The 24,322-nt window shown below is 40.5% G+C and overlaps 1 protein-coding gene and 1 long non-coding RNA gene across 2 annotated transcripts in view; both read right to left on the bottom strand.

Annotated features, from left to right (window-relative positions):
- Nucleotides 1-2,221: 2,221 nt before the first annotated feature.
- The window catches only part of LOC121645473 (alpha-2-macroglobulin-like protein 1), a 38,965-nt gene continuing 16,864 nt past the window's right edge, over nt 2,222-24,322 (bottom strand). The window contains 19 exon segments of the mRNA XM_041993959.1: nt 2,222-2,299; nt 4,076-4,181; nt 4,266-4,334; nt 4,409-4,499; nt 4,576-4,700; nt 5,173-5,385; nt 5,484-5,671; nt 5,754-5,916; nt 6,170-6,244; nt 8,832-8,988; nt 14,281-14,356; nt 16,473-16,649; nt 16,890-16,973; nt 17,280-17,331; nt 17,419-17,540; nt 17,692-17,818; nt 21,091-21,316; nt 23,900-24,059; nt 24,182-24,263. Coding sequence (XP_041849893.1) covers nt 2,244-2,299; nt 4,076-4,181; nt 4,266-4,334; nt 4,409-4,499; nt 4,576-4,700; nt 5,173-5,385; nt 5,484-5,671; nt 5,754-5,916; nt 6,170-6,244; nt 8,832-8,988; nt 14,281-14,356; nt 16,473-16,649; nt 16,890-16,973; nt 17,280-17,331; nt 17,419-17,540; nt 17,692-17,818; nt 21,091-21,316; nt 23,900-24,059; nt 24,182-24,263 — 2,349 coding nt within the window. The 3' untranslated portion in view covers nt 2,222-2,243.
- On the bottom strand, nt 18,875-19,171 carry LOC121645484. Its single transcript, XR_006011442.1, has 2 exons — nt 19,138-19,171; nt 18,875-19,069 (listed from the first exon to the last, which is right to left on the bottom strand). It is a non-coding gene; the product is annotated as an uncharacterized LOC121645484 (long non-coding RNA).

The raw sequence follows: 24,322 nt of genomic DNA, 5'->3' as shown, positions 1-24,322 counted from the left end.
CCACAGACGAGCCAACTGCCAGATTCAACAACCCTGAGACACCTTCTTATGTACAATAAAATCTTATTCATCCGGTCCTGAGGTTTCTGACATTTTGTGGGTCCAATCTGCTGAACCGTGACAGACACAGGAAATCCTTCTTACCTTCAAACTGTAAAACTCCTCCATAGAGCAACAACATCCACTGTTATACATTTACACTTTGCAGTACATTTACATGTTTACTGTTTATCATATTGATAATACTGTACATATTAATCATTGGCAGGATTTATCCTGTATCTGTTTATATAGATATTGTAACTAATTTGGAATTTTATGGATTATTTTAATTGTGATTTTTTTTTATCTATATCTTATCTTTTCTTTATTTGGTATGGAGTGACTGTGCACACAATTTCCTCCGGGATTAATATAGGATTCTGATGTTGTTAGGAGTTGATGTATTTATTCATACAAGTCAAAGTGTCATAAGAATATAATGTGCTTAAACTGATAAATTCAGAATAGCAGACACATGTATAGACAGATCATTTAACATGCCACATGCATGGGAATAAATTCAGACTAACAAGTCAGAGGGTCTGTGGTGTTCTCCCAAAAATGTAAAACTATATGTTCCAGAAGAAGACAAACATAATACACATAGCATGTTTAATTACCATAAAGATCTAATCAAATCAAAGAACAGATTCAGCAAGGCATATGACATCAAGACCCATGTGAAACGATAATGGCCGATGCATCGTGACTGTAAAGAGACACACATAACCAAAATGTAGCACAAAAGAAGCAGAGATGAAAAGTTACTAAAACTGAGCCACAAAGAAACCACAAAGAGACATAAAGCAATCACAATTAGACACAAGACAGAAAAAAATGTGCAGACAATGACCAATATCACACACATTACAACCATGAAGAATGTACAACCTCAATCTAAGATAGATAGATAGATAGATAGATAGATAGATAGATAGATAGATTACCAACAGAATGGTAAGATAAGTGAAGAAAGAGCAACATATGAGTTGTGCCTATTTAACATTATTCAGAATAGTTATGGCAGAGGGAATGAAGGATTTTTGTAGATGTTTTTCTTTGTAACGTCTCCCTGATGGTAGCAGCTGAAAGGAGGTGTAAAGTGGGTGGAGGGGTCCTCTGTGATCATGGTGGCTTTCCTGGCCACAGAGCGGCTGTACAGTTTAGACAGAGCTGTTTGGGATGACTTGATTATTTTACTGGCTATTTTACTGACTGATTGCACGGTTGAGTTTTGTTTTGTGTTTAATAGTGAGATGGCTGAACCAGGAGGTAATATTTAAGGTGAGTACAGACTCCATCAGTGATTTGTACACCACAGTTAAAATGTCTTTACTGACACAGAAAGCCCAAAGTTTCCTGAGTAAATGGAGACGCTGCTGGGCTTTTTCGTAGACTGTATCAGCGTGCTGTCTGAAGGACATGCGTCAATTTCAGTTCCTAGATATTTAAAAACTGTAACCTGCTCCACCTGTTGGCCATGGATGCTGATGGGTGTAAACAGAGGTGGAGAGCTGTCTCTGCCCCCACAGCACAGCTCCTTGGTCTTGACAATACTGAGCTCCAGGTACATGTCAGAGAAGGTTTGGACCAAACTGCTGACTGTCTGCTGATACTTGAACAGAGCCTGGGTGTTGGTCAGGTGGGCCACCAGGGCCATGTCATCCACGCACTTAAAAAGTTGTGTTCCTTCTCTGCTGCAGGTGATGTTGGTGTCAGCAGAAAAGAGGACAGGAGGCAAAACGCAGCCCTGAGGCAGTCCTGTGTTAAAAACTAGTGTTAGAGATTCAAAACCATTAAAAAGAACCTGTAGATTTCTGTCCTTTAAAAAGTTCCCAATCCATAAGATGTGGGATGGACCTGCAGGTCAGAGAGGAAGTGCAAGGCCTTTATAGCAGGCAGCCACTCTCCCATCTTCCTGGTACTGCATACCGCCAGTGAATGTTTTAGTGGTACACAGTACCAGCCCGAACCGGCTTACTTTCCACCCGATGCTAGTCATATTCATACATATGATGTTACACCAAATAATACTTTTTACAAACCGTTTGAAACTTTTTTCAGTTTAAAATGTGTTATTTTATTAGCAAGTTTGCACTTGTACTGTACAGAATCAGTTCCACCAATGAATCATCTAATATATCTCAAATTTCTGATAGTGAAAAAGAACTAGAACTATTTCAGTGTGTTGCTCAGTCCCATCACAGACTACTGCCTGCTGCACAAGGGTAGATGTATTCAATCTCAGCCTGATCACCTAAAAGGAAGAGAAAACAAATATAAGGAAAAACAACATGTGACAAAACTGAAAAACAGTTGAATGTATTTTGTAGTTTTTATAGATAGTAACAATAATTAAAGTCATCACAATGTAGAATGTCCAGAGTAAAAGTTGTTCGCATTGCCGCCCAATGAACACATTAAATGATCTCATATTCAGGTTTTGATTATAAATGTGTGATAGTTTTCTTAAATTTCTCTTTAAAAATGTTGAATCCTTCAATGCAATTTGTTATTCGTCATAAGCATCCAAATTTAAAAAATGATATATAGATAAGCCATTATCACAGTACACTTCAATATGGGGTAATCATCTTTTTATACATCTTTAGATGGATAGGGGGTTTAAAATATGGGCAATAAAGGAATAATCAAATAGAAACACCTTTTTATTTATTTTGCATGGCAATATCTTCCACTACCAGACCTGACTCACCATGTGGTGATCTGTTCATAGCCCTAACCCAAAAGTCCAAGACTTAAGGCCCATTTGTGCTCCCTCATGTATGTGAATACGTATGTCCATTTAAAACGTTTTTATACATCGCGCCATATTTCCATGCGTCTTTTACGTTGCCATATTTGTTAAGTCAGTTCATCCACTAGTGGGCAGTGCTGAGTTCAGAGTTCACTTCCGTGTTCTGACACCAGTTTCACACAGTGGCTAGTGGTGGTAATCCACCACTATATGTTGCAATCACCCAACACGCCCATCATACTCACAAAGCCTTTCTTCAAAAGCTCCCACCGTCTCTACATTTCTACATATACTGCTCAACACTGCCCTCACAGTTTCTGATGGCATTGCTCCATTTGCTGCGTCCAGTGAAGGATCTGCAAGGCCTCCAAAAATGGACCAAATTTATGCACTTAAACAACGCAGGAGACGGACAAAAGTGTCCATCCATCTGTGTATCCGTCTTCTGCATCGAGCATAAATGGGCGTTTACAGGTCCAGAACTGCTGATACAGCCAGAAATTGGTCACAAACCTTGGATCAAAGATACCTAGCAGCACCAGGTGCACTGTTGACCACCTCAAGTTGTAACATGGTGTCCATAATTTACAATCCTAGATAGCATACAACACCCCACCAAGTCACTACCCAGAACCTCCAAGAAGCCCAGATACTGAACAATGATTGAATACTGGTAAATACTATACACAACCCTTCTCAGAAAAGTGAAGTTTAAATTTGATAGTAAAATTGCAGCAGTGCATTACTTAAGTGCACTGTGTGAAAAGTTTTTTATTTTTTATTCTTTTATCTTGGAGGAAAGCCTCAAAAACTTGACCACATTCCTTCAGCTATTTCAGTATCATTTGAAAATGTCCAAAATACTAAAAGATACAAATTCTCATGATATTTTTTATTATTTTTCTGTACCACTTTTTAAAATTCAGGGTCACAGGGGGCTGAAGCCTATCCCAGCAACTAGCAGGTGAGAGGCAGGTTACAGCAGTCTATTGCAGGACCAACACAAACAACCAACAAACATTCACTCCTAGGGAGAGTTTAGGGTGAGTAATTAACCTTACATATATATCTTTAGATGGTGGGAAGAAGCTGGATTACCCAGAGAGAACCCATGCATACACAGGGAGAACCAGGGACTTTCTTGCTGTTAGGCTGTGGTGCTCACCACCTCACCACCTCAGCTCTATTATTATTTTGTGTGATTAAAAAGCTCCACAAAGGCCTAAAGTGTGTCTGTGTGTCCTGTTCTCTCTGTAAAGGAATTCAAGCTTTTACTTGGCTGGTAATAGTCATAGATCTTGACCACGGCTGGCTTCAGGTTCTGCACTGGGAGTTCCTGTACCAGTTCTAAACTGTGGTTGAAGGCTGTTCCAGTCGTTAACTGTTGGTAGAAGAACAGGCGACACCGTCAGCTACAAATATGGAGATCATCATCTACAGTTTTGCTGCTGTGAATTCCTCTCACCTCCTGTAAGTACACCAGAACATGATCCTCCTTTTGTTCCACACGATCCACCAACTGAGCACTTTTAAGCTGCAAGAACAACATTCAGTTGGCTTTCAGTCAATATTACTATGACAACAAGCGTTACAATTGACATGACCTACTTGCTTCAGAGACTCTGGGTCTGGAACAAATCCAGACAAACTTTTGATGTCCAAGATCACCATGTTTGTACTGCTCTCCTTTCCACTGTATCTGTTAGTGCAAACATAGGATCACTGTCCAGAATTACAGTTTTATCACAGGAACAGGAATCTTTCTGATTACATACAGAGACTGAAGCTTCAGAGTGAGTCTGGGTCTGTGAGACTTGCTGGTACAGTCGACCTCTGGTTCCCCCTTCACACTCAGAGTGGTGATATCAGGGGGAGTTGGGATGTTGTAATGTTGAGAAATCTGGAAAACATGTTTAAAGCTTTTAATTCACACACACAGACACACACAACTTCAGGTAATTTAACCAATTTCTTGCTAAGTTGTCTTTAATAATGAGTATTACAGGTTTTATTTGGATTATTAAGGATTTGTTTTCCTATCCATCCATCATGTATACCGCTTCATCCATTAAGGGTTGCGGGGAAGCTGGAGCCTAACCCAGCATTTAGCAGGTGAAAGGCAGGGTACATCCTGGACAGGTCACCAGCCCATCGCAGGGCCAACACAGAGAGTAACCAATAAATCTAACATGCATGTCTTTGGATTATGGGAAGAAGCTCTGTTATGTATTACACATAAATACGTGTATTCATAAGTGATAAAAATAAACAAAAAAATTGTCAGATGTCTGAAACTGTCTTCAGTATGAGGTAGATTGGATAAATGCATGTGCACAAAAAAAAACCCAATATGCGCCTCAGTGTTCACTGACCTGTACTGAAGCACATGCAGAGCCCTTCACCTCCAGGCTGAACTTTCCTCTTACGTCCTGCAGCATCACCTCCTGGTAGAGAAGTTTGTTGACTGGATTCAAATCAAATGTCAGCTGACCACTAGGAGACCAAACAGTCACCATGCTCGAACCCTCTGGACTGAACACCACAGTGGAGTAAAGAGCCAGAGCCTGAAGAGCCACCACCGTGTCCTAAAACACACAGTTATGAAATCACTGACATGGAGTCACACTGCTGTGTTCTCAGTCGCACAGAGAACAGATTCAACAGATTTGAAGCCTTGCAGTACCTGAGTGGAGGCGAAGCCTCCGTAATGATTCTGCTGCCCAGTCAGCCACCTAACAATGCTTGATATGTAGCCCAGGTCCTCAGCAGAGAAGGGGGCACTGAGTTTGGCCATCAGTACATAAGAACTGATTTCCACTGACAAAGAGTCAGATGTTTCTGTTGCTGTCTGAGACCAGTAGATGAAATCTCCTGAAAACCATTCATAAAGAACCAAATGTAATTTAGTCATAGTAATGGAGCCTGAATGATTTCTTCCGGGATATTCACCAACCTTCTTTTATAGCCACTGTGTCAAGGTGCTGCAGAAGGTGAGCACGGGTCTCCATGTCTCCTGCCAGTGAGAAGACGTACGCCAGCAGAGCTGAAGTGTAGGTGTTACTGAGGCCACTGATGGATTCTTTGAGGCACATCAGGCTCTTATTCACCACAGCATCCTTAGCAGATAAAATAATTATTCAATCACTGCGTCCACCAAGTTCACAGCCACAGGGGCAGGGGAAATAAAAGCTATTACACTCAGCTGCAAATTCACAATGCATGCAGCTTGGAGGGGGATGGGGGCAGGCGATAAATGAAAAGGAAAATTAATCAGGAAATTGTCATTTCAAGTTATTCTTGTATTTTAATTGACCTGTTTGTTTTGATCAACACAAAAGGAAAAATACCAAGCTATTATATTATACTTACGTCTGTAGATATATTCATTTCCAAGAAGGCAGAAGTGATGTAGGCACTCAGTGTTATTTCATCAGACACACCACCCTGCAGAGACACATTCATTGTTTTATACAGGGACAGAGACCACAAATATAGTGGTATTCTCTTTTTCACAAATGGAAGAAAACAGCAAAAGAAGAATCTTACAGGTGCATTTATGCTGCTGAATCAAGTTGAATTTATGAGAAAAAATCGTGACATATAAATTTCATGCATCTCATGTTTTCTGCCGCTTTATACACTGTCTGGCCAAAGAAACAAAACTCACAAACTCACCACTCAAAAAGAAGTCACACACTCTAATATTTTGGTGGACTTCCAGCAGCATTCCCTGTGGCATCGTCTCAATAGCTTCTTCAATGTTACAAGACTTATTTTTAGCCAGTGTTGCATTCATTTTTTTCCAAGATCTTGTATTATTGATGGGAGAGTCCAACCACTGCTGGTCAAAGCCTTTTCCAGCACATCCCAAAGAGTCTAAGTGGGGTTCAGCTCTGGACTCTGTGGTGGCCAGTACATGTGTGAAAATTATGTTTCACACTCCCTGTACTACTCTTTTACAATCTGAGCCCCAAGAATCCTGGCTTTGTTATCGTGGAATTTGGCCATGCCATCAGGGAAGATAGAATAAACTGCTTATTCAGTATATTCAGGTAGTCAGCTGAGCCTAGACTGGAACCTAGACCTGACCAACTGTAGCAACCCCAGATGACAGACTGCCCCGACAGGCTTGTACAGTTGACACTAGGCATGATGCTGCATCACTTTATTTGCCTCTTTTCTTACCCTGATGCTCCCATCCCTCTGGAACAGGGTTAATCTAAACTCATCAGAACATGTTACCTTCTTCCATCATTCCAGAGTCCAATCTTTATGCCCGCTAGCAAACTGAAGCCTTTTTTTCCAGTTAGCCTGACTTTTTTTAAAAAATATTTTTATGGCTACACAGCTGTTCAGTCCCAATCCCTCGAATTCCCATCACATTGTGTGTGTAGAAATGTTCTTATTTTTAGCTTGAGTTCTGTCATTTTCTTTGTTTAAAATTTCACCAAACGTTTAGTTCATTGTCGATTCAGTATGTTTTGCCTACCACAATGGTTTCTGAACGATGGTTCCCCACTAACCTTCCAGTTTTTAATGACACATTGGACAGTTCTCACTCCAGTTTTAGTAGTTTCTGCATCTCCTGCCACACATCCATAGCAGTGGTCTCTAAAGTCCTTATTAAATCTGCCATTTCAGGTAGTTGCAGTCTGAGTTCCCAGATATTCCAGCACTTTGCCGAACTTTATTTTAAAGAAGTCCTTCTGATCGTTCATGCAGAGTCTTCATCTTTCCAGAGAAATATAGTCTGATATCAGAGACTTCCACCAGTATATTGAAGGAGGTTCATCTCCTACCCATGACAGCCTTTCGGCCCAACATAAGCAAATCATGTAGTGCTCTTGTGTGATTTTACTGACTCGGGGATATATCCCAGTAAACACAGTTTTGGATTATGCTGTAGTTGCTGCTTAATTATCACGCTAACCTCAGCACATACAGTTTGCCAAAAATGTTGGCTCTTTTTACATTCCCAGTGGCAATGAAATCTTGCCCCTTTAATCTATTTAATGACTGTTATAGCAACAGGAAAACCTAGGAATATTGTTTTATTTAAATCCAGTCAGGAGACCGACGAAGCAGAGTTGTTTTCGTCAACGATGACGATCACGAATTTATTTCGTTGCTGAACCATTTTATCATGATGATAACGAGACGTGACGAGCTAAAAAATGGCTCTCTGATGACGAAAACATTATGAGACATTTGCAAGATTTCGTTGATGAGACGAAAATGTTCAAGGGCTGATTGTCCCATCATTAAAAGTGCACATTTCTCCCTATTGTGAGAGCAATCTGTCAGTCAGCAATGCTGCTGCACTTTGGCCACGCCCACCACCAGATGTGCAGCCCGCACACAGACAAGCTGTTCATGCATTCATAGATGAATCATGGCGGCAGTGTGGACGAAGGGGTTTGGTGGTTAGAAGCAACGAAACGATACATGGACATATTTTAACTAAAATCCATTAAAGCATTGAGCATGTGTGTTTCTCATCCTTTGCTCATATTTTGGGCATGTGTATGTTCAGGGTGTAATATTACACTTCAGAAAATTCTCAGAAATAAAGCTTTTTAATACGTATCATTGACCTAAATTAATTTGTTAAAACACTAAAAAAATTTTTTATTTGACTAAAACCAGACTAAAACTTGACTAAAACTATCAAACTTAGAAATGACTAAAATGTGACTAAAACTAATAATCATTTTCATCCTGAAGAATAAAACTAAGACTAAAACTGAGATGACTGCCAAAAACAACACTGCAACGAAGGTGCATTAAGTGACCCCCACGTTTTTTTAAGAAATTAAAAGCTTCTCATTTTATCAGTTGGGATTAAATAACTTGCCAGCTGAAAGACAATAACCCATACAGTAATAAGGAAGCTCACACCTATTTGCTTAGTTTAATCCAGATGGCCACTTTTTGCTTTGGCCAGACAGTGTAGTCAGTAATGCCAGGATCTCTTTCTGTTTAAATGAACGTTTTTTTTATTGTTGGAATTGAAAAGTAGTAATTAGTATACCTTCATTCTGTTGTTGAAGAGTTTCCCAGACTGTTCAAAGCATCCACTTCGATTTTGTTTTTGTACCAACCAGCTCTTTGACTCTTCAATCTTTGTTGGGTCAATGTAGACAAACAACTGAGCTTTGTAAAAAGATCTCAGTACAAAGGCAGTCAACCTATAAAAAAAAAAATCAAAGTTAACATTTATTCACCCTAGTTTCTGTCAAATTATTAGTTTGAAACACTAATTATTGATATAAATTTAGCTTATTCATACCTTATGGTGAAATCACATTTCTTGTGCATGTTCATGTAGAGAAGAGACGACAACCTCAGCACAGTGTGTCAGTCATCAATATAAACTAGGGCTGGGTATCACCAGTAACTTCCTGAATCGATTTAATTTTATTCTATTCACAACAGCCTGATTTGGTACATTTGGATTTAATCTGATTTGATTTGATAAGATATATTTATTAATTTTCAGATATTTATGTATACACCAATTTGTTTTTAATTTTGAAGATATTCTCAGATAAATACTTTAATGAAACACTAAGTGTTGCCCCGGGGCAACCACCCCCTCCCCCTCCGCCCACCCCCAGCCACACACAAGGGGAACAGGGGTGTGAGAGGTCCCCAATACCTTCTCCCTCCCTGCTCCTGACTGTTTATGTAGTGTGTGTTGTGTGCAATTAAAATTGAGGGGCAGTGACCGCAATGAGGCGGGAGCCGGGCCACCTAAGTGGCCCCGTCCGACACACACCGCATGCCATGCCCCCCAGGTGTTGTTTGTGTGTTGTGTTTCTTGTGTTTTGGTGTCTTGGTGCAATTAAAACTGAGAGGCGAGTCGCCACGGGGTGCATCCAAGGAGACCACTGAATGGTCTCCTCCATTCCACCCTGCATGGCTCCATGCCTCCCAACTCCCTACGTATGTGTGTGTGTGTAAGACAGAGAGAGCGGGAAGTAAGAGGGATCCGGGGATGTACGTCCAGAGGGAAGGTTGCTTCCCTCTGGATGATGAGCCTCTAGTGGCATTAGGCACCCCCGCTCCCCAGGAGGCCCCCAAGGGCAAGACAGGCCAGGAGAGGCCGCCCCCCACGACCGGGCCATTCAGGGACCACAGCCAGTGAGCCGTCACCAACCCTAGAAAGTACCCACCCTCCCACACCCCTAACGGGGAATGAGAGGATGGGGACAGCGGCAGACCCATGGCCCACCACCCCCAGGTCCGCCCAGGCCCCCCCCCCCTTCAAGTGCACTTAACCCCGCCCCAAACACAGACACAAACACATGCACACACCTATTTCCTTGCACACTCCCGCTCATCCTAACTCATATATGCCCTCTCAGCCCCACCCACACAATATAAACACTCACACAGCATCCAACCCTCCCACTCTCACTCCCCAGACACACCCCCACTCATCCTAACACCCTAACCTAACCCATACACACGCACACAAACATACCCCCACATCCACACAAACATCATCCAAAGTACAGATACACACATACAACATACAAGCATCCCTGTCTCACACCCCAGCACCTTCCCCTATAATCCCCCGAATCCCACTCAGCCCTCCTTCAAACCCCTACACCCCCCCTGCCCTGGGCCATACCCAGGGTCCAAGGGCGTCAACCAGACACCAGGGCATGCACCAACCCACACCACGGCAGCAGATCCGGGCAGGCCCAGATCCCCGGCACATATGGACCCCACCACCCCGGCGGGAGGAGGACCACCCCCGGGCACCAGAGCCCAGAACCCCCGCCCAGCCCGGCCCGGAATAGCTCGGCTGCCTGGCCCAGGCCTGACGCCCACCAACCCAGGCACCACCAGTGGCCTCACCCCCCGCCACGAGGCAACTCCAACCGCTGGCTCCCACAGCCCCCGACGAGGCCAGACCCAGAGCCACCCCCATCGCAGAGCAGCCCGGTCCCGCACCACGGGCAACCACAGAGAACCCGCAACCACCAGTCACTCCCGGCCATTTCCCAAACCCCCATAGCAACGAGGTCACAGTCCTCCACCTACACTAAGTGATGGAACTGAGCACAGGGGACCAGAGGGAATGAGATTCAGCTAAATAGTTCTTTGAGGAGGCAGACATTGTCTCACTACTGATGTGGTCAACTAAGAGATTCCTAAACTGCTGAATACACAGATTATTTTTGTTTTTCCAGTTCCAAGGATAGTTTTCTTTGCAATGCATAATGCTGTGCGTATCATGTGTGCAGAGTTAATTGCCATATTAATGTCACCCAAGTCACCTAGTAGACATAGTGCGGGGTTTGTACATTTAAACCATGCTGACATGTCCACACATACCTGAAGCCAGAACCTGCGGACAGGTGTGCAGGACCACAAGGCATGGAGATAGTTGTCAGGTTTGTTTTCACTGCAGTGTGGGCAGATGTTTGATTGTGACAGACCCATCCTGAACAACCTTTGTCCTGTATAATGAGTTCTATGCAGAATTTTTAATTGTATTAGTTGCATATTTGAATTCTTAGTTATTTTAAAGGGGTTTAAACATATTTGTGACCATTGATCTTTATTAAAGGTACTGGATAAGTCACCCTCCCATTTTGAAGTTGGAAGGCAGATTGCGTCCTCTAGTTTGGACATATAGACATATAGATTGAGATTCATGAATTTTGCCACCCTAATAGGTAGCTGTAAGTTTAATTGATTAATGGTATATTTTTTACATATAATAGATTTAAGCTGGTGATATTCTAAAAATGTTTTGCTACTGATTCCATATTGTGAAGTGAGAATATTGAATGACAAGAAGTTTCCATTTTCTATTATATGTTCTAACTGTTTTATTCCTTTATTTTTCCATTGAGTGAAATTGATAAGCTTTTTTATTTTGCAGGATGTCAGGCTTGTTCCAGAGGGGTGTAAACTTACATGGAAAAAGTGAGGATTTGGTTATTTTTAGAAAGTCCCACCAAGCCACTAAAGAGGAACTGATATTGATGCTTTTAAAACACTTATGTGTTTTGATGGTTGAGCTGATGAATGGCAGGTCAGAGACAAACAGATCCTCACACAATGCTTGCTCTTCATCTAACCATGATTCATCCAGACTGCTAGGTTTAAGCTTTTTGGAGATATACTGCAGCTTGTTAGCTGAGAAAACATGATTAAAGTTGGGTAGCTCCAATCAGCCTCTATCTTTAGTCTGTTGTAAAGTTTTTAGACTGATACGTGGCTTATTTTTCCATAAAAATTTAGATATATGTGAGTCCAGTGACTTAAACCAGCTGGAGGATGGTTTAGTGGGTATCACTGAAAACAGGTAGTTTACTTTAGATAGAACCATCATTTTACCTGTGGCAACCCTCCTCATGAGTGATATGGGTAAGCTCCTCCACCGTGAGAGATCATCCTCTATTGCTTTAAGTAGCTGGACATAATTTAGCTTTTTTTAGTTCTGATAACCTGGGGGAAATGTTTATGCCTAGATATCTAATGTTTCCAGACTGTATTGTAGTATTGGGTGTGTTTTGTAGGTCACAGTTGATGGGCATAATAATAGTCTTAGACCAGTTAATAGAGTAGTCAGATATTGATGAGAATGTGTTAATAAGTGTGATTGTCTGGGGGAGAGATGTTGGTGAGTTCTGGAGGAAAAGTAATACGTCATCAGCATAAAGACTTATCTTGTGTTCTATATTTTTGGCATGGATTCCTTTAATCTCTTTATTTTGTCTTATGGCAGCAGCTAGGGGTTCAATAAAAATAGCAAAGAGTGATGGAGAAAGCGGGCAGCCCTGTCTGCTGCCTCTCTGCAAACAGAAGCTTGGAGAGGTTTGATCATTGGCATTCACACATGCATTTGGGTTGTTATATAATATTTTTATCCAATCTATGAAAGATGACCCAAACCCAAATTTGTTTAACGTTGCAATTAAAAATTTCCAGTTTACTCTTGTCAAATGCTTTTTCTGCGTCTAAAGAAATTACTTTGGATTCCAGATTATGTAGAGTAGAATAATCTATGATGTTAATTAATCTACGCATGTTAGTAGAGGAATGTCTACCTTTAATAAAGCCTGTTTGGTCAGGATGTATTATTAGAGGGGTTATTTTTTCTATTCTTCTGGCCAAAGCTTTGCTAATTCTTTTGAGATCTACATTTATTAATGAAATTGGATGGTAACTGGATGGAAGTGTCGGGTCTTTACCTGGTTTTAATAGTAGAGTAATATTGGCTAGGTTCATATTTGAAGGTATTTTTTGTTTTTCCTTTATTTCTAATATCATATTGTAGAAAGTGGGTGCCAGCATTGTCCAGAATTCTTTGTAGAATTCTGCTGGGTAACCATCTGGACCTGGACAATCTGGACCTGGACCATCTGGACCTGGAGCTTTATTGTTAGGCATATGCTGGAGAGCTTCTTGGAGTTCGCCGACTGAAAGGGGGGAATCCAAGACCATTTTATCTTCATGTTTTAATTTTGGAAGATTGATGTTACTAAGAAATTTATCAATATTGTCATCTGTTGTAGTTAGTTGTGATGTATGTAATGTTTTATAGAATTCTTTGAAAGTGTTATTTATCTTGTCAGGGTCGTGGCTGATGTTTCCTTCTGGATCTCTGACAGAGGAGATGGTTGTTTTCTCCTTGTTTGTTTTTAACTGATTAGCTAGGAACCTTCCAGATTTGTTGCCATGCTCAAAATTCTCCAAGCGAAGTCTTTGCACCAAGAATTGGATCTTTTTATCTATTATTTCATTAAGTTCAAGTTTAGCTTTCCTTATAGCATTTAGTGTGTGTTCTTCTAGGGATACATGGTAAGCTCCTCTAAGGATTTAATTCTGAGTTCTAACTCTGAAATTCTCAAAGTTTCCTTCTTTTTCTTATGAGAAGAAAAGGAAATTATTTTCCCTCTCATTACTGCTTTTCCTGCTTCCCAAAGAACACACGCTGAAGTTTCTGGCAAGTCGTTATTTTCTAGATATAAGGACCATTCTCTTTTAAAGTGGCTGATAAACTCAGGATCTTTAAGTAATGACATATTAAATCTCCAGTTTCTAGTTGCTGGTTCATTGCTCTTACTTCTCAGAGTGAATGATACTGGTGCGTGATCACTAATGCTAATAGGATGGATTTTGATTTCTGACATGTCATTCATCAGCGAGCTGCTAGTTAAGAAATAATCTAATCTAGAATAGGAATGGTGAACTGAAGAGAAGAAGGTGTATTCTCTTAGTGTGGGATGGTGAGAGCGCCAAGCATCACAGAGACCAAAATCCTTCATGTACTGTTTTACAGTTTCTGAGGATTTAATTCAATATTAGATTAATTAGATTTGAATCAGTTAATTAGATTAATAGATCCATAGATTAATCAGAATTTTTAAAACCAGCTCAAATATATATAAAGGCTTTGTTTCAGAGGTCTAAATGTTCCACAACATGTACAGACTGATCGCTGATATTCTCACCAGGTGTTTCCTGGTCCATATCCAAACGTGCTGTATCCCCCTTGATGATCTTTGTAGTTCAGCTGTCTCTGGTAACCTGCAGAACAACAGAGCCTTTAGAGGATGATGTGCTAAAAACATGATGTCAACGGTAGGAAGTAAATGTGGAAATGTTTTGTGCAGATATTGAGTTTTAACCTCTAAAATGCAATCCAAGAAAAAATGGGGAAAAAATCATTTTTTATTTATTTTTATTTTGAAATCTTAATTTACTCATTAATAAAATGTAAATATTGGGGCTCTCAAATCATTAAAAATTTTAATCAGATTAATCACAACTAGCAAATTAATTAATCATGATTATTCACAGTTTACAAATATGCCTGAAATTTGTCCTTTTTTTTCTTTTTTTTGTATTGTATCAACAGAAAGAGCCAGTGCTACAAATATTTAATGTTAACTGACCTTCACCTGGATTAATGCTAGTGTCCAAGGGTCAGTAAATGCAGCATGTAATACATTTCTATATGATGTTCTGCATATTCTCTACCATGTTCTAGACCATAATTCTGTTCTATTCTATTCTATTCTGTTCTATTCTATTCTATTCTACAGTCATTTAGCAGATACTTTTCTCCAAAGTGACACACATGTGAGAATAAGAACAACACAAACAAGTATTCAAACAGGGCATCGTCATTAAATGGCGGTCAGACTGCTGTAATCCTGTTGGACCCAGGTGTTGTAGTGCTTGAGGCAGTGCTATTTTTATTTTATTTTTTCCCTCTTTGTAATAGTCCTTTGTTTAATTACAAAATCCCAATTTCATCACACAATATCATCTTACGCAGCTTATTCAGTGCTGAGTTGAACCAAAAAGCTGGATAAATATTTCCAACTCATTCCAGTGAGTAGAGCGTTAAGCTAAGTACGGAAATGCTCCTTAAACAGGTGAGTCTTTAGCTTGTTCTTAAAAGTGAATTAGGACTCTGTGGATCGGACAGAGTTTGGTAGATCGTTCCAACACTGGGGAACAACAGAGGAAAAATGATAATCCAAAATTCATCCAGCATCATCTCACCAACCGTCTCCATGGGGATAATTTCTGTCATAAAACCAGCAGATGTGACGACTGAAGTTAAACAGTGAATATTGATGAAGAAACTCTGATAAAACTGATGACCTTGATAAACACATTTTTTTTATCATTGCAGTGTATTGTGCAGCAGTGATAAAAGTCCTACAGCAGCATCATCCAAAGTAAACACCTGTTGAGAAAATAGATCATTGGCTGTTTGTTTTACACGTTTTTTCACATTAGATGATCACTTTTGTTGTAATAATCAGTCCGATATTTATTAAAATCTAGACCTAAAAAAACAGGTCTCACTTGTGCCCCCCTTTTCCTGATGAGTGCTCCTGTCTGGCCCCCCATCAGAACTTTTCTAGACCCGCCCCTGCATAGCTGGAATATAAACCCTGTCTACCACCAGCAGCTACTGTGTTAGAGAAGGTTCTGCCAACAACAACACTTCGGGGTAAATATGTGCTGTTATGAACCAAGAACTGCATTAAAAATAATATCACATTTAATTACATAAATGAGTTACCGCCATTAATGCGTTACCTTTGACAGCCTTAGTAAAAATATATTTAATAAAAATTGTTTCTGTGTATCAATTGTATACTACCATGTGATATGTCAAAATTATTGTAGTGTATTGTTGTATTATTCTATCCATCAGGGGACAGAAGAGTATCAGGTTGTGTACAACAGGGTTTTGTGCCAAGCTCTTAAACGAATTGATATAAAAAGTGTCTGTTTGTATCAAATATGATGCATAAAGCATTAAAGGGTTAAAGAATCATGCTGGGCTTTTCTGATGAAGAAGTCTTCTTTTGTGACAAACCGTGACCTTTCAGTTTGTTATTTAACTCTAGCCAAACGTTTATTCAGTACAAAGTCATACAGGAGGTTGAGTGTAACTAGATTTTGTGATTTTTTTACTGGGAAATGTTAGTATTATGCTTATCAAATGATCTTTAACTAATGTAATTTTTTGAATATGTAAATTTCTAATTGGAATAATGAGATATGAAAATTAATGAAAATGGTGTCTATCTCCCGATCCAAAGAAAATTTGATCATGACAAAACTATTTCATGAACGCTGACATGGGATTCATTCTAATTATAAAACTAAGCTAATTTACCACTGGTCAGGAAGTTGGATGCTTTCTCCTTGATGGCTGGGGTCAGCTGCTGTGTGCTTTGTAGGTAATGGAGGATGTAGATGTTAGGGGCCAGAAGAGCCATGTTCTGCTCCCCACATCCATACGGCATCTGTAGCAGTCCGTTCAGGTTCTTCAGAGCCCGGCCGAGAATGTCGCCTGCACAAGAACACAGATTCCCTAAAGCTGAACATGGACCCAACTTTTTATTTCAAATAGAATCTGATAGACATATCCAATAAATTCTCCAGGATATAGTCAATATAAACAAGTCAACCAGTTCAAGGGCCATGGTTTAAATGTATGATCAAAGCATGAGACCAGAGGGAACAGAAACCTGTCTAACTTTCCAGAATTTGTTTGGCTAAGTTAACAGTTCTAAGGAGTTTGTCAGCCTACCCAGCACTGACACTGTAGCACGGGCAGATCCATCAATCACATTTTCGGGCAGTTGCATCTCCGTTTCCTCTTTCAAAGTGCTTCCTGTGAAAAGACAGAAACAATCACATTCAGGATTTAATCTCAAGCTGAAGGTCAAGTCTAAAACAAAGATGTTGCACACACTGGGTCATTGCATCATGACTGATCCAGACCAGACTGGATGTTTGAAGCTATAAATTGATTTCTGTACCCATGTTCAGCTCTTACTATACTCTAAAAAAGTCACTAAATGTAAAGAAATTTAATGGATTGAAATACATTTTTCTTATCATACAGTTTGCTGGATGTCATCAAACTTCCTTCATTTATAAAACATAATTATGGTGTCATAGTGTGAACAAATCTGACCTTTAGGACAGAGATGCCAGTTGTGTGTCTTCGTGATCTCAGTTCCTTCAGCCTGCAGAAGAGATGAGAGATGTTTATAATGACATGCAGTATAAATGTTTTAAATGTCCAAAACTGCTTTTTGTTTTGTGTCACCAACCTTTACTCTGAGAGATCGTGTGACCACATCAATGCGTCCTCGTTCTGGGACACTGACAATCTCATTGTCACAAGAAGCATGGGACGGTACAGCCTCAGCAGTCACAGTCACATTCACAACCCCTAAAAAGATCAGTGAACATTAGCTTTTCATTTCCTTTTCTTCATTATCAAACCATTCGGTCACTCTGATGGATCTCACTGAGTTTGTAAAGATGAAAAAGAGATGTACAGGAAGTGAAGGACAGCAGTTCCTCCATCCTGTCATCCTTACCCAAGGCTGTGGGAATCATGGTCCAGCTAAGGGTCTTACGCTCGCTGCCACACAGGCAGGATGTGTACTGGTCACCAGAGAGGGGAGTGAGGGTGTAATCTGAGGAAGGGGCTGCAGTCACTTTCACCTGTTCAGGATAAACAAAATATATTTTGCAATAATTCTACAATCAGATTTATAGAAAAAAAGCATCTCTTGAAGATCACAGAAGTTCTCACTGCTACGAACTGTGGTCTAGATTTTGAATCAGCACATTGTGAATTTATTTATTTTTTTTCATTAATTTTGTATTTGGTGTTTTACCTCAAAAGCGGTTTATCTGCTTAATTTTCTGCTAATTTTAAATAACCAGCAGAACAAATTTTATGTGGAATATTGACGATAACCTGGAGAGTTTTGTTAATAATAATTATGGATTAGATTTATATAGCGCGTTTCAAGGCACCCAAAGCACTTTACATTGTGTATCCATTATCCATCCACTCCTCACTCATACCTGGTGATGGTAAACTACTTGTGTAGCCACAGCTGCCCTGGGGCAGACTGACAGAAACCTGGCTGCCATTCCACGCCACCACCAAACGTTCATCCACATTCATACACCAGTGATGCCGACATTAGAGGCAAGGAGGGTGAGGTGTCTTGCCCAAGGACACAACGACAGATGACTGGTGTTACATATGTGTGACACACTGGTTCCACTATGAACAGGAAATAACCCAGTTTGTCTATATATGTATATCCACTGGTCCAAAGTCATGTCACAATCCATGGTCGTAGATTTGAGATTGTTAAGTATCCAATTGCTCTTTTATTTCTGTTAGCTGCCACTCATTGCCGCCACCTGGGGCTCATCCTGCATGTAAATTCCTGCCCTGTGTTGCCTGCTCGAAATGGCCAGAACTGACACACCTTCATCTCCTTCCCTCTGGTTGGCTCATCGCTGGTCCAATCCCTGCTCAGTCATCGGCAACTGTTTGGCACAAACAGTTTGCTCTTGGCTTGTTGGACTTTGGTGACTTGGATTGTGTGCTAGTCGGTGGTAATTTGTGTAGATAGACTAGTGTTATCCAACAGTGTTAGAACTGTTTGACTTTATGTTGTTAGCGTTACAGCGGTGCTGCTTAGGTAGTTTAAAATTGTTAAACTTAGAATGTGTTAGGCTAGTTTAATTTGATCGATTTTAAGCTACTGGAGCTGCTCCACCTTTTGTTAACATAGATTAGTAGGCCAGTTTTTCATTCGCCTGTTTGGTTAGTCTTGGTTTTGTTGGCTGATTTTGAGTTAGACCTTAGTGGTTTTATTGTGTTTTTACTTTGAGCAGCTTTGCTAAACCCAGCACTTGTCATTACCACCATTTGTTTGTTCTCCTTTTCCTCTTACAACAAAAAATCTCCTTTCTTCCTTTATTAACATCTGTCCACAGTTCATTTCTTTTTGTTACACCTTTTCATACCCCTGTATTGGGTCGTAACATGCATCACTGACATCCACTGTAAAACATGCCTTGCATTTTAAAGCTTTCTCAACTACTTATTCTTTAGTTAGGAAATCGGTATTCCATCCATCCATTTTTTGTACTCGCTTATTCCATTGCTGGAGCCTAATCCAACAGCTATGAGGTGAGAGGCAGGATACATCCTGGACAGGTAACCAGTCCATAGCAAACAATAGTTCACACAGAAAGGCTAAGATTGAGACAACCAGGAACCTTCTTGCTGTGAGGCAAACGTGTTAACCATAACACCTTAGTGCAGCCCAGGAAGTCTAAAGAATTCAAGAAGAACTTTGAGTGAGTGCTTTCCAAATAACAAGCCCTGGATCACCAGTGACCTGAAAATACGGGAAACATCAAAAAGAAAGCCTTTAGGGATGGAGACAGGGACTTGTTGTTGACAACACAAAACAACTCAAAACAAAGGTTAAGTAGTGCATAGGCGACTACAGGACAAAGTTAAAGTCAGCTCCAGCAGAACAACATGAGGGATGTGTGGTCAGGAATGAAAAAGATAACCGGCTTAGAGGTAAAAGAGGAGCAGACTGATGGAGGTCTGGACAGACCTAATGAGCTGGACATGTTGTTCAAGGTTCAGTTCACCCCTGGCCTTCAGCCCAACAGACCACGCTCCATGAGCCCACATCTTACCTGTTACGCCTCCACTCTGTCACCCTGCAGCTCAGTCATGGACCTTAACACATCCTCATCTCTCTGCATTTCAGAACATACTGTAGTATCAGTGATGGACAAGACGTTGAGTACAGAGAACTGGGCAGTCAGTTTGTAAGATGTTGCAAAAACAATAACCTCATTTTGAACACAAACAAAACGAGCTGATTATTGATTTCAGGAGGAACAAGAGTAAACAAAACACTGTTTACATCCTTTGGGGAGGAGAGGTGGAGGTGGTGGAGGAATACAAGTACCTTGGAGTTCATCTGAACATCAAACTATATGGAAAATGCAGCACACTAGAGCTGAATGCAGAGCAAGGTATGCTTCAAAACAATAGTTTTTATTGATGAATTAAAACTTTTAGCTCAAGAAATATTGACCGGATAAACTTGCCTCCTGTGGTTCTTCTTTTTATGCATGAGATGAACGCTATGTGTGCTAATGGGGGCGCATTGCAGTTCACACTGAGCAGCTGGTCAGTGCTCTTTATGTACTTACAGTGGTCATTAATGCCCTTACGAGAGGGATCGAAGATGGGGTACAAGCGGTGGTGAGGGCTCAATGCCAATAGAACCAGAGCGCAGCAGCAACAGCCCATCCTGCGTAACAGCATTCAACACAGCAACACAGCCATGTGTTTCAATAATCTTCCAAAAGTATTTACACGAGCGGCAAAGATCTCTGTTGTATTTCATGGTGTCTACACCTCCTCCTTGCAACAATAACTGCAGCCATTTGTGTGTAAAGTTGTGCCAGTTTGCACCTGCCTTGCAAACATACTAAATATAGATGCAAAAATAGCCACTGCAATCAGTTTCATGTTTGGCTTATCAGATTGCTTGTGTTACCATGATCTATTTACATCTGTTCCTACCAATATTCTGGGCTTTCTGGCAGAGATGCTTATATTGCATATTCGTCAAAGCAAACACACAAAATGGATTGAGTGCATTGTTTTGTCCATTTAATCCTCAGTGCGTTTAGTTAGTAAATCAGCTGCAACATGTTTTTGCGTGTGCTATTAGGTTTGCACACGTTTTAAACCTTTAGTGAATCAGGGCCTATGAGTCCAAAATTAAGACATATTGGATGAAAACAGAGCACAAATGTGTGAAATACCATTAATCTTAAATGGTAAATTAACTCTTTCTAAACATCACTGCTAACAGTGTCACTGTGATCAGGTTGGGCTGTAATTGAGAGGTGTATCATAAAATCATCATTACCATGATGCAGCTGGTCAGGTAGTTGAAAACAGTCGCCTTCAGTTCAAAGTTCTCCCCCCGGACGATGGAGTAGGGCAGCGTGAGCTCGAGGAAGAAGGGCTGGAAGACGGTAAGCTTCGAATGAGGAGCCAATCCGAAGCCTTGAGGGGACAAACAGAAAGTCTCTGTCTCCCAGGTGGTGATGGTGTCTGGGACGGTGAAGGACACATTCTTCTTTCCAGACTCTCTGGATTGGGAGATAGACATCAACACATTCTGTCAGGTGGTAAAACAAACTTAAAAAGTCATATCAGTCATAAATACTCGCACTGATGTGTGTCTTGTGTAAATATTGATTTCTTTGTTACATATGTTACATTGACTGATTGTTAAAGATATTCTGCTATTATTTACATGTGGTTTGCATGACTAAATATTACCGTGCAGAGAACAGTTTAGGTATTTTAGTTGTTTTTATCCTTTGGCATTCCACTGGGTTGCAAGTGGGACACTTTGGGTACTCCTTCAAGATTACAGGAATGCCAAGGGGTAGCATAGTCCAATTATTCCCCCTGTCTTTGAAAGGTGTTTACATCTCAACTGGACTTGGTAGGTTTGTTTCTTTTCCTATGCTGAGCCCTGTTTTGGGGAAAAAGAGCTATAGGACTGCTGCAATCTCAAGCAGAGGTGGTAGAGGTAGTTTTTCTTGGTAAGAATGTATTCCCACTACCAGGGGACCACACCACTCAGCAGTTAATGCTAGGATGTTGGGAAGGAACCACTTACTGGTTGTTACTGGATTTGAAAACAGCAGTGTGATTTAGGCCAGATTAATGAACAGTGGGCTACATTTCTACCCTTGAGGAGTCGCTGAGGGGGTAAGATGGATGGATGGATGGATGGATGGATGGATGGATGGATGGATGGATGGATGGATGGACAGAATGAGTGTCGGTGTGAATGGTTGTTTGTCTTTCTGAGTTGGACCTGCGATGGACTGGTGACCTGTCTTGCCTGCCTCTCACCTGCTAATTGCTGGGATAGGCTCCACCTTCACCTCAACCCTGAATTGGAATAAGTGGTAAAGATGAATGAATGATTTGTATCTTATAATACCTCTGGTGATCATCTTATACCCTATCTGAGAGTGGAAAATGCCTGGGCCTGTCAGGGGTGGGGTTCAGTAAGTTTTACTTCTCTCCACTCCTTTTCAAACATCAATGTATAATTCTTATTTTGCATAGTTTGAACTGTACAGCTACTGTACTGGGTCCTCTTCTGTTTGTTTTATTCTTGGAACACTTCGTTAAATCACTGTTACACGCACCACTGTCAGCACAGGTGTTTTCTGTGTGTGTGATTAACTTGTTCTGTTTTCCTCTTCAGTGACTGTCTGGGGGGGGCAGTGTCCTGGCTGCCATCACCAATGAGAAGCATGCGTCTGCAGATGCAGAGACTTGTGGACCTGCAGACCCCCCCATCTTTTCCTGACAGCACCCTCTATTTCACTGCAGATCATTGATGATCAGATGGTAAGTATTAAACATGAATGTCATTGTTTTATGCCATCAAACTATTTTGACAGTGTGTTACTGGAATAAGATTTGCCACTTTTTACCACCACAGATTGAAAGGTACACCACATATCAGTGTATGTTAAGCTAGTGGGTAGTTTAGCTTGTTGGAAATGGCTGCAAATTTTATTGACATTTTTAACCAAATTTGTGCTAAGATTTTACCTGCATCATGTGTTTTTATTGTTCACCATTTTAACAACAAACTAAAAATCAGCCATTGACTCAGCAGCTCCACTTAAAACAAAACCATCAGGAACACTGCGGAGAATTCAGGAGTTAAAAAGAAGCTGCAGGAGAGCGAAGAGGAAATGGAGAAAAAAAAACTAACCATTCATCATGAAATTTTAAGGGAAGAGCTCAAAATCTAATAATTCAGTAAAACAGGCAAGAAGCCTCTATTTCTCAAACCTCATCACAAATAACAAAAACATCCCAAAATTCCCTTTTAAAACCATTGATATTTAAATAAAAGTCCTCCATGCCAGCATCAGACACTACATGCGAGGACTTTGCAGACCACTTCAGAAATAAGATCAATACTATTAGACTCAGTCTTTTATTTCAACGAAATGTTGATTTTAAGAGACCGAAAGTGTTGTTTTTACCTGGGGAAACACTACAGAATTTTGTCCTGGATGATGAAAAGATGCTTGGTCGATTGTCCCCGGTTGTATCCTTCTCAACTTTTTAACCCTTGACCTGTTTCAGTGTCTCATGCTCTGTTTATTGTCTACTCAGATCAGTACAGCCCACCACAGCGTCCTCACCAGCCACCTCCACAGAAAGTGTTCAAACTTCTCACCAGGTAAAACATAGAGGTGTGGTGGTGAGTTGTGGACAATGATTTGGTATGTTGTTAATACATATTACATTTTTTATGAATTCAACCACTTAAACTGGAAGGTCAATTTCTGTTTGGTGTGCACCATGTGCCTCTTTTTAACTTCAAGCACCAGCGTCTCTTTCTGCACAGCCCTGAAAGTCAAAATAAATTATGCTGGACCCTGCCATGACTGGTGGAGGCCAAAGGATTTTCAACAAAGTGTGTGTTAACAGCAGGATAATGTAATGATAAGAACACATAGAGGGTTTATATGATGTGGCATGTGAAATATGTTTTACCTCAGCAGAGGGAATATGCAGTTGCAAGGTAAAAGAGTTGTACCTAACAGACATTTATTGTTATTGAAGTTCAATATAAAGCTTAATCTCAAGTTTTACCACAGTGTTATTGAAGAAGCCGAGATGCTCACCCGACTTGCACCAGGTCCCATATCCAAGTCTCAGGGAAGAAAGAGCGGACTGTTTCTATTGGTTCAGCATCCATAGGAGAGAATGTTTGACCAGAACCAGGTCTACCTGGAGATCGTTCCATTGAACCTACTCCATGAACACCATAAACACCACGTAGACCTTAAAGAAAATAGTAGAAAGTTAAACAGCAGGAAACACAGATAGTGATACACATAATTATTAGAATTTTGACAAATATTTGGTGTGACACTTAACAGAAAATGATTAAAATGTTGACGTACCTCTATAGTATTCTTTTCCCATGAATTTGAGGCATGTGGGCAGCTTTAAGATCAAGTTTGTAGCCATCTTCAGTCCTACATTCTACACAATCCAACAACAAACAACATTCAACATTACAGTTATAACAGACAGTTATGTTT

Source organism: Melanotaenia boesemani, chromosome 9 (genome assembly GCF_017639745.1).
Source record: "Melanotaenia boesemani isolate fMelBoe1 chromosome 9, fMelBoe1.pri, whole genome shotgun sequence".
Lineage (NCBI taxonomy): Eukaryota > Metazoa > Chordata > Actinopteri > Atheriniformes > Melanotaeniidae > Melanotaenia > Melanotaenia boesemani.
The sequence above is the reverse complement of the archived record's forward strand: the minus strand, read 5'-3'. Positions and strand labels throughout refer to the sequence as shown.